Raw genomic sequence first — 15,614 nt, 5'->3', positions numbered from 1 at the left:
AAAACTACGTAAGTTGATATTGAAGTCAGTGCAAATTGCTGAGTACAGACTTTGAAGGGAAATTAGGCAAGTGGAGGATGATTCACAAGTAACTAATTGGCAAGTCCGTTAAACTCTTCACATGAGAGCTCCCTGTTGGGGAGAGTGGTGTGAGTGTGATTAATCATTCGAACACTCCTCCTTTCCTTAGCTCTGCCTGCTGCTTTTGGCATTTAAATTGCTGCTTTCTCTTTGGCAACTGTATTTCTATTTTTAAAAAAACTGTATGCTCCCCTCTATAAAAAAAGAAGAAGAAGAAGAAAAGTGTGTATTCAGTCACTTCAGTACTCCAGAGGTATACTTTTCTTCCCTCCTCAGTCCTGTATTTCTTTCCCAGTGTCTGTACCTCCTAAAATTCTTCAGCAGGGTCAGAGACCCTGAGTTCCAACTGAAAACAGGATCATAAATCTGGGGCTGTATCCCAGTCTATCGCTACTTGGCTTGGAAGAAAGGAGGGCAGTTGTGACAGCTCTGGCTCCAGGGTCACCTTGCAGGCCCCTGCGTACTGCAGGGATTCAGGCAGAAGACGGGCAGGGGCCAGGACCTGGGGCTCCAGCTGCCTGGCACATTGTTACTGCCCAGACAGTTCAATCCTCATGCCCCGTCCAAGTAACAGGTATCATTTGGCACATGTGACACCAAATGACTAAAAACAACCTTGTTTTCCTCTCCCAGAACTTGCTAATGTGCCTTTGCTGAGTAGAGTCTCCCACCGGCCGCCTCTGTCACTCCTGGGTACTGGTTACTGAAGACTGCATACATCAGAAAAAACCAGCTCTTTTTCTGAGCTTATCAGTGTGAGCTGCTTTTTGAAGTACTCTTTCCCAACTGACTTGGAAAGTAGGATCAGTGACCTAGGCTCTCATGGTGTTTTGGAGGACACTGGATAGCAAAAGGAGACCAGGCATTGCCTGCTGTGTTTATTTTTCCAAACTGCTTGCATTTTGGACCAGCGGCTCTAAATCAATGTGGTGATCAGGGGCTCTATCATCTGGTTTATTTCATATTCAGACCTTTCCATTCAGCCGAGTGGGTAAATGGTCCCGACTTGTCTTGTTTGTGTGACCACCTTTTTGCTACACCTGAAAAAAGTAGGTATTGGTCCGCGGAGATCGCTCTGTTTGAAGTAGAACATAGTTAAGTAACCTATGCAATTGACCGCTACTGGTGAACTTAAACTTCTTAAAAAGTTTTTAAGATAAATGAAAAGGATAATGAAATGAAAAATGAAAACATTCCTGCTTTCTCAGTAAACATTTGTATCTTTCCTCTGGTTTTGATTTCTGGAATATCTTTAAAAATGAGTTTTCCTTGTTGTTAAAGACAAATTCAAAGAACAGTTCTAGAATATTCATTGTTAATAGCAGTACCATGTAACATATATATGTAAACCTCTGTGTGTGTGTGTGTGTGTGTGTGTGTGTGCTCATGCACGTGTGTAACCAGTGCTTCTAGATTCAGAACGTTTTCCAATTCATTAGGGCATTTTTAAATTGCATGATTGGTTTGTAATATGCTCAGGGTTGATTCAGTGTTGAATCAGGGTTCTGATCATTGTTTGACCAGCATGATATCCATCGTCATACTTTAAAGGTATGTTTCAGGATGAATGCTGCCTGGGAGGCCTCTTCTGTGACTATAGCTGCAGTTCTATGTCTACCATTACCTCTGCATCCTTAATCCCTGATCACCCTTAGGTCTGGGATTTCATGCATAATTATCAAATCAAAGTATTTATTTGTACCTACCACACGTCAGGCTCTGTGCTAGACGTTTTAGGGAATGCGGAGAGAAGAAAGAAAGGTGAAGCATCACTTTATTTAAAAACGATTATGTACCAGATTCTATATTAGATGCTAACGAGATTTGCAGAAACCCAGCATCTTGATTTGTAGTGTTCTTCATGAAAATCTGCACCCCTCTTTCCAGTCTCTTATGCTTATTTGATTGTCTCTTATGCTCAGACCCAGAGAGACTGGAAACAGAGGGTACAGATTTTCATGAAGAACATTAAACAGCCCTGGGAAGTCAAATAGAGGCTTCAGTTACATTTAGTAGCTGCCAGAGAGGGTTGCCTCCCAGAAACCAAAAAGTTATGCAGGAGGGAGCTGATGCTGTTAAACCTAAATAGACCACACATTTGAAAGTGAGGCCTCTTGTTCACTGTGGAGGATAATATCAGGTTTACTTTTCCCCTACTGTGTCTCCTGAATTAGAATCCCTCATTATTCACATCTGATGCCCTTTCTTCTTTGTGTTTGTAACAGAGAATTCTAATTTTAAAATAATTAATTTTAAGAGCTAACATTTTAAACTTTTGATGTTCTTATTTCAAGTTTAGAAATAAAATTCTAAAGTCTTAAGACCTTCAGTGTATACTAAATTTGAAGTGGGGTAGCAGGAATTCTGCCTTAATCTCTAGAATATCAAGTCTACCCTTTGAAACTTTCACTGGTAGATTTCTCACTTTGACTTTAAACTGCCTGAGGGCAGGAGCAGTGTTTGTGTTTCCTGGCCGCCTGTCCCCGGTTTAGCACAATGCTCAGCTCAGCAGACACTTAAGAAATGTTTGCAGTCGGGGCAGCGGCCACACGTGTAATCCCAGCTACTCAGCTGGCCAATGCAGGAGGATCTCTTGAGCCCAGGAGTTCGAGACCAGCCTGGACAACATAGTGAGACACCATCTCTAAAAATATGAAAAATAAATAAGTAAATACTTCCACTTAGTTGTAGAAGAAAGTGAGTGAGGGCTAATGGAGACTTTGAAGAGAATTTAACCCTCTGGGCCCAAGCAGACGACAGGAGAGCCTATGAAATGTGAAGGTATTTGGATGGTAGCAGAATGGTGGGAAATAAAGCTGTTAAAATAGCCAGAGACACAAAGACACCAGGGACACTGGGCCGATTCTGCTGCCAGTGAGCAGCCCTGTGGGTTTTGCTCGGGGGAATGGCGATGTCGTGAAATCTGTGTTGTCTTTTCTTTTTTCTTTTTCTTTCTTCTTCTTTTTTTTTTTTTTTTTTTTTGAGACAGAGTTTCACTCTGTCGCCCGGGCTGGAGTACAGTGGCACAGTCTCGGCTTACTGCAGCCTCCCAACTCCTGGGCTCAATCGATCCTGCCACTTCAACCCCCTGAGTACCTGGGACTACAGGTAAGTGCCACTATGCCCAGCTAATTTTTGGTTTTTTTTTTTGTTTGTTTGTTTGTTTTTTTTTGGTAGACACAGGGTTTTGCCATTGTTGCCCAGGCTGGTCTCGAACTCCTGGGCTCAAGCGATCCACCCACCTTAGCCTCTCAAAGTACTGGGATTACAGGTGTGAGCCACTGCACCCAGCCAAGGTCTGTATTTTCTAAAGATAACTACGTTGTAATTTATAGAATGCATAGAAGGGAGATAAGAAAATCAGGAGGCTGTGAAATCCCAGTGAGCCAAGCCTCTGTCACCCACTGTGCGAAGCACGGAGCAGCATCAGAAGACAGTGAGAGAAGTCAGCTCACAGCTTCGGTGGCCAGTGGCAAAGGACAAGAGCCACCGACGCATTGGGACCTGAGAGGCTGAGAGAGCAGGGATGCGGGTCCCGGAGGGAGGGAAGTTGGGGGTTGCAGGTGGATAGAAAGGAAGATACAGTTGAGTTTTTGACCTGTTGACTGGCCCTGGTGGTGGGATACCCGGTGAGGCTTGTGGCCTGCATTGGGCATCCTGGCTCACAACTCTGGATGAGGTCAGGAGCAGAGGTCCAGCTGTGGGAGGATTGGCACAGACGTGCTTGTGGGACTCCTCCTTGGTCCAACTCTTAACCCTCAAACTACGCCATCACCCCCGTGCTTTCTCCTCGAATGCCCAGGCACTCTCATTCCTTCGTCACCAGTTGTTGCCTGGTGGGTTTGCTCCGTTTGTCCTCACAGGTTGGCTGCCCTGGAAGGAAACTCCCACTCAAAGATGCACCGAGGCTGAGACCCAAGGGAGGCCCCTCTCTGATTGGACAACCTCTTGATAGACTGGGGGAAGCTCCCTCACAGCCCATCAGGGTCATCAGGCATTTCTTGCACTGTTTCAGGTCCTTTTTATGAGCTGCGCAAATGACTGTTCCTACCACCACCTGCCCCCACCTGGGACCCCAGGCTTCCTGTTAGCCTGTGTTTCCTGCCTCAGACCTGCTTTGGGTTTTGCCTTGTGGCTTTTGACAGACAGCTGACAGCCAGTCATCCTTGCCACTGGGTGCTTCTCTCCAGGTTAAACGCTGTGTTTACCGTGAGCCCTAGGGACAGGTCCCTGGTATTTTAATCACCGTCAAACAGCAACCTGAGGTTTTAAAAGATGATCTCATGGCACTCTGTGAAGTTTCTGCAACTCTGCTGCTTTCTCTGTTGGTCATTGCCTTTCATTTTTATATTCTTTTTTTCTGATAAGTTGTTTCATTATTAATAAGTGTTAAATTGCACTGTGTCTTGCTCCCTTCTATAGTGAAAGCTATTCTTCGCTTGAGATCACAGCTTAGACTTTCTTTGAAATTCCCCAGGAGCTTAACACAGGGCTTTGAACACAGTGGGCATTTAATAAATCCTTGATGATGATGTTCAAGTTCACACGTTGGTCTTTAACTCTCTGGCGAGGTCAGAGGACCATCTGTGCTCGCTCACATATGTCAACCGCAGACCCAGAAAGCAGCCTTCTCCAGGCAAGTTGTTCCTGTCTCCTGGGCTGTGTGATTCGAGGCATGTAATCGTAATCCTGAGCTGTCAGCAGGGCAGTGATTGGTTTCCAGGTTTCAAGTCCATGAAACAGGTAGCCAGGTTGAGGAAAAGAATATTTCCAGGAAGTTAGAAGACCTGGTTGAGTCTTGGATCTTCAGTGACTGATGCTGTGACCGTGAGACACTCACTCACCCCAGGTGGGTCTCAGTTTCCTCATCCGTAATATGAGGAGTGGGACACAGTGCTCTCTGAGGCGCCCTAGCTGTCAGGTCTCTGAATCTATTACTGTGCCACCATGAGGAGATGGCTATCATGTGAGTTCTTCTGCACGGCATTGACATGTTCCCATATACGAGGGTGGCTTTACACATTTGCGCATGGCAAAGTTTAAATGGCCCCTCCTTCAACTAAAAATGAAGACTTTTCATACATAATTTTTAGCAGAATGTATACAAACGACTATCAAAATGGAAAAAAAAAACAAAAATTATACAAGACTTACATGAGTAGTTCAAGAGAATTAAATATGCAAAATGCTTGGTTGTTGAAAAAATACAGGGAAAAGTAACTTATTAAATGAGGACACTTTTATGAGAGAGAGAAAAGATTGGCGGTAAGAATGAGCTAATTAAATTGGCATTTATGTTTCCTTCCCCCTTCTGGGGGCTCCACTAATCCTGGATCTCTGACTGCGGAAATAAACATCTGCAACGCAGACGTTTAGAGGAAGGGGGAAAGGACAGCATCATTAATCCTTTTCTTAAGGGAAAGGACAATAAATTTCCAGTTATAAATATAAAAAGGCATTAAAGAGGGAGCTTCATCTCTCATTACCTTCCTTTATTTGCTGTAGAGAGGACCGAGGTAGCACCAGAGCCTCAAACACAGCTTTTGAGGTTTGAGCTAGGATAGTGTAAGATAGGAAAGGTATTTATTTGGCTATGGGAAAAGTACATTTATTCACCAAGTTGCACAATAGGCAAAAATGAAGTAAATTGTCATCCTCTTACCTGCCCTGCACCACACAGCTTTGCCATAGAACTTGAATGTTTGTCCAACTGTTCGTTTTTATCTAGCTCCCTGACTATGCTAGGAACAAACTTAGAAGCAACATTTATTGGCTGTGATGTGTCCACTGCAATTGTGTATGCGTGCTGGCCTGAGTAGAGAGCACTTGCCAGGTCACCTCACTCATCCAGAGACAGCCCAGGGGCTGCGGCTGGCATAGTGCGTCACCTCAAGGTGGATGACCGTGTCTAGGGTGCTTGCAAGATCAGTGTTGGGACCAATCACAAATACCTGTGTACTGTATGGTTACATCCGTGTGAAATGTCCAGAATGGGCAGATATATAGACACAAAGATCAGAGGCCTCTCTAGGCTGGGGGATAGGGGAAGGAATGGGAGTGATTGCAGATAGGTTCAGCGTTTGTTTTTGGAGTCATGAAAATACTCTAAAAATGATTGTGATCATGGTTGCATGATTTGGTGAAAACATTAAAAACTATTGAATTGTATACTTTAAATAGGTGAGTCATATGGTATGTGAGCCATATCTCAACGAAGAAGAATGCTCAGAGTTTGAAACTAGCTTAATTTATTCAATAAGAGACATTTTTTCCCAAAAGGTTGAAACCAGTCTAATTTATTCAATAAGAGACAGGTTTTCCCAAAGTTGATTTTGGCTGTTCTTCTTTTGGGGTGGGTTATGGTATCAGTATTTTTATTTAGAACAGGTGACTTTAAATCATTTCATAATTTATAATATGAAACTATCAAATGTATAGAAGAAAAGGAATAACCAATGAAGAAAGTGAATTTTTGCAGTTTGTGCATGTTTATTAGATTTTTTCCCATAAACTAATAGTAAATCATTGTCCATTTCCTAAGTCTCTACAAACTGACAGCAGAATAATAATTAGAAGAATGAGCAGGAAGCTTAGAGACCATTAAGTCCAGCTGTCTTTCTTTGCAGATAATCAGATAACAGAGTAAGGGATGTGGGAAGGGTGAGTTGGAGGGAGGACTCAAAGCCCTGACTTCAGCCCATTGCTGTTGAGATGGATCACCCTAACACTCTGAGGCTGCTTCCTGGGTCCATTCTGTTTTGCCGTCATCTATGTCCTTTGCCCACCTCTGGTTTGAGAGGTCACAGGGAAGTGAGCAGGGGCCAGCAATAGAAGGAAGACCTTGTGGGCTGGGAATTTTCAATCTGAAACTTTCTTGTGAAATTTTAAATTCTCCTTTTAACATGTAAGTTACTATTGAAGCCTTTAGGAAATAACTTATTGTCACTTTTGTTAGTGACTGATAGGTGCAGAATCCCCAATTTTGTCTGTTTGTTTTTATTTTTTAACAGAGTCTCTATCAACTAGGCTGGAGTGCAGTGGTGCAGTCATGGCTCACTGCAGCCTTGAACTCCTCAGCTCAAGTGATCCTCCAACCTCAGCCTTCCTTGTAGCTAGAACAACAGGCACACACCACCATATCCGGCTAATTTTTTAATACTATGTAGACACAGAGTCTTACTATGTTGCCCAGGCTGGTCCCAAACTCCTGGCCTCAAGTGATCCTCCCACCTCGGTCTCCCAAAGTGCTAGGATTACAGGCATAAGCCACTGCGCCCAGCCCCCAGTTTTGAATTTAAATAAATTGCAGACCATATAACTCTCCAAGTGTGTCCATGACAAGGAATTTGTTTCTTAATGAGAGGAGATCTCTCCAAAGCCTGGGTGGATTTCATTGGGTAATTTTATCTGGCTGCTTTCTCATGAAGACAGGTAGATAAGGGTAAATGTTCCAGAAAGTGAATATTTTACTTTGGAGATGAAGAGGACTAAACCAACCCTCTAAAGGGTGTTTTTAAGGCCTTAGATAGGATCAGCTTCATCTCAGATTTGTCCTTTTAAATTAGGTGATTGAGAGGACAAATAATTTTTCTAAATGGTGCCTTCTGTTAGGCCTTCTTTTTCCCATGTAGAGCTGGTCTTAACTTGTAAATTTCATCTTAATTTCTTTTTTTCCTGTTCTCTTTTTTTTTTTTAATCCCCCCAGCTTAGTAATATTCAGAGTGCATATAGAGTATAAAGTAACCCAGAATTCAGCACTCCCAGTATAAAAGATTGCTCCTTTCAGCTTTGACATTGTTTGTGAAGAAAATCCATGCAGTTTTAAGCAGAAAGAGTGGATGGGACATTTCTTATAAAGGCAGAAACCAGTGACAGGAGGAAAACAAGAACCTCCAACAATTCTCAGACCACATAAACTAATTTAAATAGACATGATGCAGTGTGCCACATGGTCAGAAATGTGAAGAATTCTTAGGGTTGACATCGTCACCAGTCAACAGGACTCATAGGAAATGCTAAGTGCCGGTCCTCCTTCAGCCCTGTGTTACACTGTGTGAGTGCCTGACTCTGGGTCCAGGGCTCAGCAGCACAGTCCTCCTGTCCCAAATGCTTATTCCACAGACTCATCTGTCTCAGCTCCTGCCGGGAGAGAAGACAGCTCCTACTCTTCCTACTCAGTTAATGTAAAGTAATGAACAGTCCTAGAATGAGTCCAGATAGCTTTGTACACTTGTTAATAAAAGTGTAAATAACAGACTCTGGACTGCATTAGCACTGTGGCTGTTATTGATGATATTTTCTACACACTTTACTTGGCAAAACCGAAAACCTAAAGACAGGTTTGGTTTTGTGCCAGCTGGCTCACACTCTAAATTGGCATTAGAAGGTGTTTGTCACTATGGAAAAATTGACTGTCCCTTCATAATGCCCACCATACTCTAGAGCCCAGGTGAAGAAACAGCATGGCAGGGGGAGATGGAGGCTCTGGGTGGGGCCCCTGCAGGGCCCTCCGTGCTCACCAGCCCACCTGATGTTGGAGAACTGAGTTGGGCAAGTCATTTCTGCTGTCTGGGTCTGTTTTATCTGTACATTGAGTGGTTTGGAGTCATCTCCAAGGTTGCTTCCAACTCTAATGCTCTTTGAGATTTATTTAAACATGGAGGGACCCCTTGAAGGCACCTGAAGGTCACTCCCAAGCTCTCTTTCCATCAAGGGCCTCCCAGCTTGTCCAAGCATCCAACATCATGCTGTGATTCCTTTTTCGTTTGCGACAAAACAAAGCACACTGAGGAGTTTCTTACTCAGTGTCGGTAGATACAGTGTTCGAGGCAGCACAGTGACTGTGTTGAAGATATAAGGCCTCCTCCGCTGAGCTCATGTTCTCGTTCTGGCTGATGTTGTCCTGAATACATCTGGAATCTGTGAAGTGTTATTTTCACTGCATCTTCTCTTTCTTCTCGGCCTGAGTGTCCTAAACCATCATTAGGCCCCTGCCGAGGTGATGGTTATACTGTCCTCTGATCGGACTCTTTCTTGGGACAGGTGTCCTGAGTCACCTTCTGAGGCCCATGTTTTACAGCAGTTCCTAGAGCGAGTCATGTCTTTGAGTAAACCTTTTTTTTTTTTTTTTTTTTTTTTTGAGACGGAGTTTTGCTCTTGTTGCCTAGGCTGGAGTGCAATGGCACCATCTCGGCTCACCGCAGCCTCTGCCTCCCAGGTTCAAGTGATTCTCCTGCCTCAGCCTCCTGAGTAGCTGGGATTATAGGCATGCGCCACCATATCTGGATAATTTTGTAGTTTTAGTAGAGACGGGGTTTCGCCATGCTGGTCAGGCTAGTCTTGAACTCCATGTTGGTCAGGCGAGTCTCAAACTCCTGACCTCAGGTGATCTACCTGCCTTGGCCTCCCAAAGTGCTGGGATTACAGGTGTGAGCCACTACACCCGGCTGAGTAAATCCATTTTTAGAGTCCTAAAAGATCCAAGGTAGAGATCTCATTCAGCCCATTCTCTCCCCGGGCTTATTCTCTATCACTTTATAGAACCGGAAACTGAGGCTCAAAGAGACTAAATGCTATCTACAAGAACTGATGAATGTTCTAGATCCCAAACCAGGGCCCTCACCATTACACAGTACTGCCTTTATTTTTTATTTTTATTTTTTTTTTTTTTGAGACAGAGGCTCACTGTGCCACTTAGGTTGGAGTGCAGTGGTATGATCTCGGCTCACTGCAATCTCTGCCTCCCAGGTTCAAACAATTCTCATGCCTCAGCCTCCCGAGTAGCTGTAATTACAGGCATGCACCACCACCTCTGGCTGATGTTTGTATTTTTAGTGGAGACGGGGTTTCACCATATTGCCCAGGCTGGTCTTGAATTTGTGGTCTCAAGTGATCCACCCACCTCGGCCCCCAAAGTGCTGAGACTACAGGCATGAGCCACCGTGCCCTGCCTGTACTGCTTTTAAAAACACACATCTGCTTCATGCCTTGGAATAGGGCAAGAAAGTAAATAATAATAGTAAAAATACATAAACAGTTTTACTTTATTATAAAGGCTACAAAAAGTCTATGATTATAATGACAGAAGTACAGTCTTGTCTTTGTAAATCACCCTTTTTGGTTAGTTCAGAGAAAACTTTAGATAGGAATCTTAGGCATATTGCTTGGCTCCATTGTATACTAGTTTCTTTATCTTCAGGTGGGAAAAATGGACCTGGCTTTTCCTCTCTCACTGGAATATTGTGAAAATAAATGTGAAATAATGAGTTGGATTTTTCCAGGCCTTAGAATCATTCCAAGGATCAGGTGTTTTGTGTAGAATTGCATTAACTCTTTTGATTTCCTGCTTATCGGATAAGGCTTTTAATACATTTGATTTATGTATTTTTATATTCATGGTGATATGAAAGGTACATTCTGTGTTTTGATACAGTGTTCCTAACTTCATTGGTTATTTGATATTCATGAACCTTAAAAATACTCAGATAGTGTGGGTTGGGGCTACTCATGTGATTATTAAAATGGTGATTTGAGACAGAATCAAGATTCGAATTTTTAAGGTTTTATATACCAGGATGAAGATATGGCTGATATCCTAATCCAATGTCTGCATATGTTATTATAACAATGCCTTTGAAACTGAAAGAAAGGCAAAAAACTGGGGAAGAGTAGTATCTGAGCTAAGGAGTTCCTACATTATTTGCTTTTACATTTCCAGCCCTTTATAAACCCATACATTGGGCTGAGCATGGTGGCTCATCCCTGTAATCCCAGCTCTTTGGGAGGCCAAGGCAGGCAGATAGATCACTTGACGCCAGGAGTTCGAGATCACCCTCGCCAGCATGGCAAAACCCTGTCTCTACTAAAAATACAAAAATTAGCTGGGCGTGGTGTCACACGCCTATAATCCCAGCTACTCAGGAGGCAGAGGCATGAGAATCACTTGAGTCCAGGAGATCAAGGCTGCAGTGAGCCAAGATCGCACCACTGTACTCCGGCCTGGGCAACACAGTGAGACCCTGCCTCAAAAAATAAAAATAAAAAATCCCGTACATTGTATTGGTACTTGTACATAGTATTATTAAACCCTTCTTTAATTAATTAGTAAAGTAAATGCCATGGATTATTATTATGAACTAGAAAGTTTCCCATTTTAATCGAACTAGAGGTGTAGAGAATATAATGGGAAAGGCATGAGTGCCGGTAAGTCTGTAATTATAATGTACTTAATACACTAGACTGTACATGCTGCGTGCCGGCAAAACACAGCATAAACACCATTCTGTAGACCTTGGTTCTCACGTGTGGTCTACAGACCCACTCAAGCAGCAGCATCTACTTCTGAAAATGCCCCACCCCTGACCTGCTGGATCAGAATCTGCATTTTCACACGATCCCTGGGTGATTCAGTTGCTTGTTGAGTTTGAGATGCACTGACTATGCAGCTTTCAATTTTATTTCACCCCATTGGCCCATGAGAGAATGTTATACTGTCCTATCTAATGTGCATAAGGAAACGATCTACGAAACTGAGGCTGCTGGAATTCCATCCTGTGCTGAATACAGTTCTCCTTTACTATTCCCCATCCCCCCAAAAGTTGTTTTACACGTATTGTCAGTTTGACAGAGTTTAAGGTCTGTTCCATTTGGTCTGCTCCACCTGGCTTTCATAAACTTGATTGTTCCCACTTTGATTTTATGCCTGAAGATAATTTGCAGTCTTACAGTTCCTAGAGTTCTTGTTTTATTTGGAAGAAATGCCCTTTTGCAAATTAGTGATTGCAAGAAAAAAGTAAGACCATTAACAAAGAGCAAGAATTGCTTTTTGGGGGCTAGCATTTAAAACCCCACCAGGGGAAATTCGCTTTGATTCTCTTCCTTTTTGTTCTAAGTGGGAAGTAGTATAAAGGAGATCTTGTTCATGTTTTAGGAAAAAAACACTGTAATTAAGAAGGGAACTCTTGTTAATATAGCCATTTTCATCCTGAAAGTCATTTTTATCATTCTCAGGCTATCTAATAAATTTCAGTTGTCTTAAGAATAATTGAACACTGCCAAGTCTTGCTATTTAAAGTCACTGGGGATTATGTAGATTTTTTTTCCTTCTCTCAAGTTTTCTAATAAGCTAAGGAAAGCAGATTCAGTTACTTGGTGGCCTTGACTCTGCATCTGGCAGGTGCGCCTGCTTGCCTTCAGGCCAAGGTGTGCGATTGCAGAATGTGTGATCCACTGCAGGGGATGCCAGGGTGGTGAGGTGAGAATCCTGGAAGCTGAAGATTTGCTCATGGGCCACTTTTCTCTTCAGGCCAGGTAGGGCCTGTGTGAACCTCTGCACTGCTGCAATCTGATTCTACCTCAAGTGGTTCAGTCCTGTTGATTTCATCTAGAAAGGAAGGAAAGGATAAAGAGACTGGAATATACTAGACAGAAAGGCACTCTTTCTTTTGCAAATCCATGGGCAGAGCTAGCTATCACCTGCCTCTCTGAAGATATCCATGTTCCCTTAACCTAACAGCATTTGGCCACTGAGGCCTTTGAATGCCCACTCTAGAGAGGAAGTTAAAAGGAGAAAGCATGTTTGCCTTTGAATCCCACACAGGCCATCCCTAGGCCCAGCCCGCACTGAGAGGCCTCCTTCACCATGGAGTATAAGAGCATGAAGTCCAGCGTTGGACAATCCTGGGCTCAAATCCCCGCCCTGTCACTTACTAACCATGTGTGGGGTTTGCTAGACCCCATGGCCTGGACAGCCATTGTCAGGAGATTGGGACAAGGAGGAGGCTTCTTGGAGGATGTAAGAAAGAGGAGATCTGAACAGAAGTCACATGGGAGGAGAAGGGTAGACCTGCCTAGCCAGTGTCACTAGCATGAACCAGATCCTGGAGTGAATGATGTCAGAAGAGCCCCTACTCAGAGCCCCTCTGTGTCCACCCTCCAGGATATCAGTAGTTCTCAAAAATGGCGGTAGGGAGTGGAGGATGGACCGAATTCAAATTGCCTAAGGAGGAGCTGTTTTAGAAGACACTCTCCCAGGCTCCTGCCCTCTCCTCCTGGGGCACACAGGTAGCATAGTCTGCAAGTTAAGTACTTTACTAGTTGAGTAGTTTACTAGTTGAGAGTTTGGGTTCTAAGCCAGCCACACTGGAGTCAGAATTCTAGCTCTTCCCTTGCTAGCTATGTGCCCTTTGCCCAGATACTAAGCCTCTCTTATCCCCATCTCCTCATCTGTAAAATAATGATGATAGCAATTGTAACAATTGCATGGGAATGTTATCAGAATTGGGGGAAATAATCTGTGCAAAATGCTTGGCATGATACCTGTCATGTAAGGAAATGCTCAGTGACTGTAAAATTTTCTTTTATGACTGGAACCTAATTTTATTCAGGAGAAAACTTTGAGATCTTGTCCAACTCTGAAAAGAACTAAGTGATTAAAGTTACTTTGATTATAATTGTAGACATTAGTCTGCTTTAAGGATATTAGAATCATAGTACAATTCAAGCTGTTTTCATTTCATCTGAAAGGCTTGCAATGTGAGTTATGCCTGTAAAAATGTCATCCTACTTATCAATTTATCCCAGACACAAATGTTTTTGAAAACTTCCAATGATGACAAATTCTCTGGGAATCAGAAAGCCACACCTTTAACTAGTTATCTTCCCCCCTTCCTTCCCCTCTTACCCCACCCGGGAAGAATTCCCTGACCAGGAGTGCACCCCTCCCCAACGACTCCCAGGCCCGCAGTGGAGCTCGTTTTCACACTTCCTACGACAAAAGATACATCATCAAGACCATTACCAGTGAAGACGTGGCCGAAATGCACAACATCCTGAAGAAATACCACCAGGTAATTTTTCTTGATATTTACTTGAAACTCCAAGAAGGTTAATATGCATAGCGATTTCTCACCAAGGCCAAAGATTTAAATATATAGTTAGAGAACAAGAAGAACACATTTCACATAAAAATCTCCTCTAACCCGGTGTTCTAAAATTACAGTGGCCAGATTCCTGGCAGTTAATGTTTAGGCATGCTTATGCTATAAAGGTCATTCATTATTTATATAACACTTTTAACCTAAATACTCTTGTATAATAGATTCAGTTATCACTGCTCTGATTTTGAAATCTTTCAGCTTAAGATTTGGCAACTTGGCAGAAGTTTTTGCCTGTGCCAGAGATTGGGTGTTGACCTCTGAGTTTGTATCCATTTACACCTCCAAATCCCATTTTGCTGTCAGTGGTTCTTCTGTCCTGGCCCCAGCAGGGCCCACCCCATTCCAATCTGCTACGTAGCAAGCTCTCTGATTTTAGAAGGTGAGTGTTGGTCTGCTTCTTGCCCGCTTTTCATCCCCGAGCATAATTCCATTGTAATCACTGGAGGTAAAATCTTGTAATCACTGGAGGTAAAATCGACCATCCTTGGAAGCAGCAATCTGTCTCTCATGGAGTAAATTCCAGCACAAGCTTCCCTGGTATAGCACATGTTCCCAAGGCCCAGCCCACACTGTAAGAGGCCTCCTTCACCATGGAGTATAAGAGCGTGAAGTCCAGCGTTGGACAATCCTGGGCTCAAATCCCAGCCTTGTCACTTACTAACCATGTGACTTCTGGACTTGGTTGTTTTTTTAGAGACAGGGTCTTGCTCTGCTGCCAGGTTGAAGTGCAGTGGCGTGATCACAGCTCACTGCAGCCTCAACCTCTGGGCTCAAGCAATCCTCCCACCCCGGCCTCCCAAGTAGCTGGGACCACAGGTATGCACCACCATGCCTGGCTAATTTTTTTAAATTGTGTTTTTATAGAGGTGGAGTTTTGCTATGTTGCCCAGTCTGGTCTTGAACTCTTGGGCTCAAGCATTTCTCCCATCTTGGCCTCCCAAAGTGCGAAGGTTACAGGTGTGAGTCTCCACACCCTGCCTGGATTTTGAAGCCACAGTTTCTTTGTTTATATAGTCAGGATAATAATAACACCTAATATGGATTCTAAAGATTAAATAGGAAAATGCATGTCATGTACTTAGCACAGTGTCTGTCACACACTAGATACTCAATGTATGATGGTGGCCATAGCATCAATATTATCAAGATAACATCTATGGTATAAAAATGACATAACAACTAAGTCACTTTGAGAAATTGTAGTCATACGATATGAACATGTCTGCTGTTGCAACATCCCAGGAATCATCTTCAGAACTGGTGTTTAAAACACATACACACGTTGATGCTTTTAGGATCTTAGTCAGCTTGAGCTGTCATAAAAAAGCGTAGACTGGGTGGCTTAAATGACAGGAATTTATTTCTTACAGTTATGAAGATTGAAGTCTGAGATCAGGGTGCCAGTATGGTCGGGTTCTTCCTCATTTGCCGACGGCCAGCTTCTCACTGTATCCTCACCTGTGTTGGCAGGAGTAGGGTGATGGGGACAGGATCAAAAGCCCTCTTCTGTCACTTCTAATAAGGGCACTGATCCCATAATGAGGACTTTAACCTCGTGACCTAATTACCTCTCCAAGGCCCCACCTCCTAATACCA

At 43.3% G+C, this 15,614-nt stretch overlaps 1 protein-coding gene across 8 annotated transcripts in view; it reads left to right on the top strand.

The window, feature by feature from the left end:
- Positions 1–15,614, top strand: part of PIP4K2A (phosphatidylinositol-5-phosphate 4-kinase type 2 alpha) — a 177,150-nt gene that overhangs the window by 109,736 nt on the left and 51,800 nt on the right. For 6 of the 8 annotated variants that reach the window (XM_015146607.3, XM_077945960.1, XM_077945959.1 and 3 more), the window contains exon 4: positions 13,776–13,928. The exons of the other annotated variants lie outside the window; for them this stretch is intronic. In XM_015146607.3, coding sequence (XP_015002093.1) covers positions 13,776–13,928 — 153 coding nt within the window. The remainder of the gene's footprint in view (positions 1–13,775; positions 13,929–15,614) is intronic. 8 annotated transcript variants of the gene reach the window in all.

Source organism: Macaca mulatta, chromosome 9 (assembly GCF_049350105.2).
Source record: "Macaca mulatta isolate MMU2019108-1 chromosome 9, T2T-MMU8v2.0, whole genome shotgun sequence".
In the NCBI taxonomy this organism is placed as follows: Eukaryota; Metazoa; Chordata; class Mammalia; order Primates; family Cercopithecidae; genus Macaca; species Macaca mulatta.
This window is presented reverse-complemented; position numbering and strand designations above follow the sequence as displayed.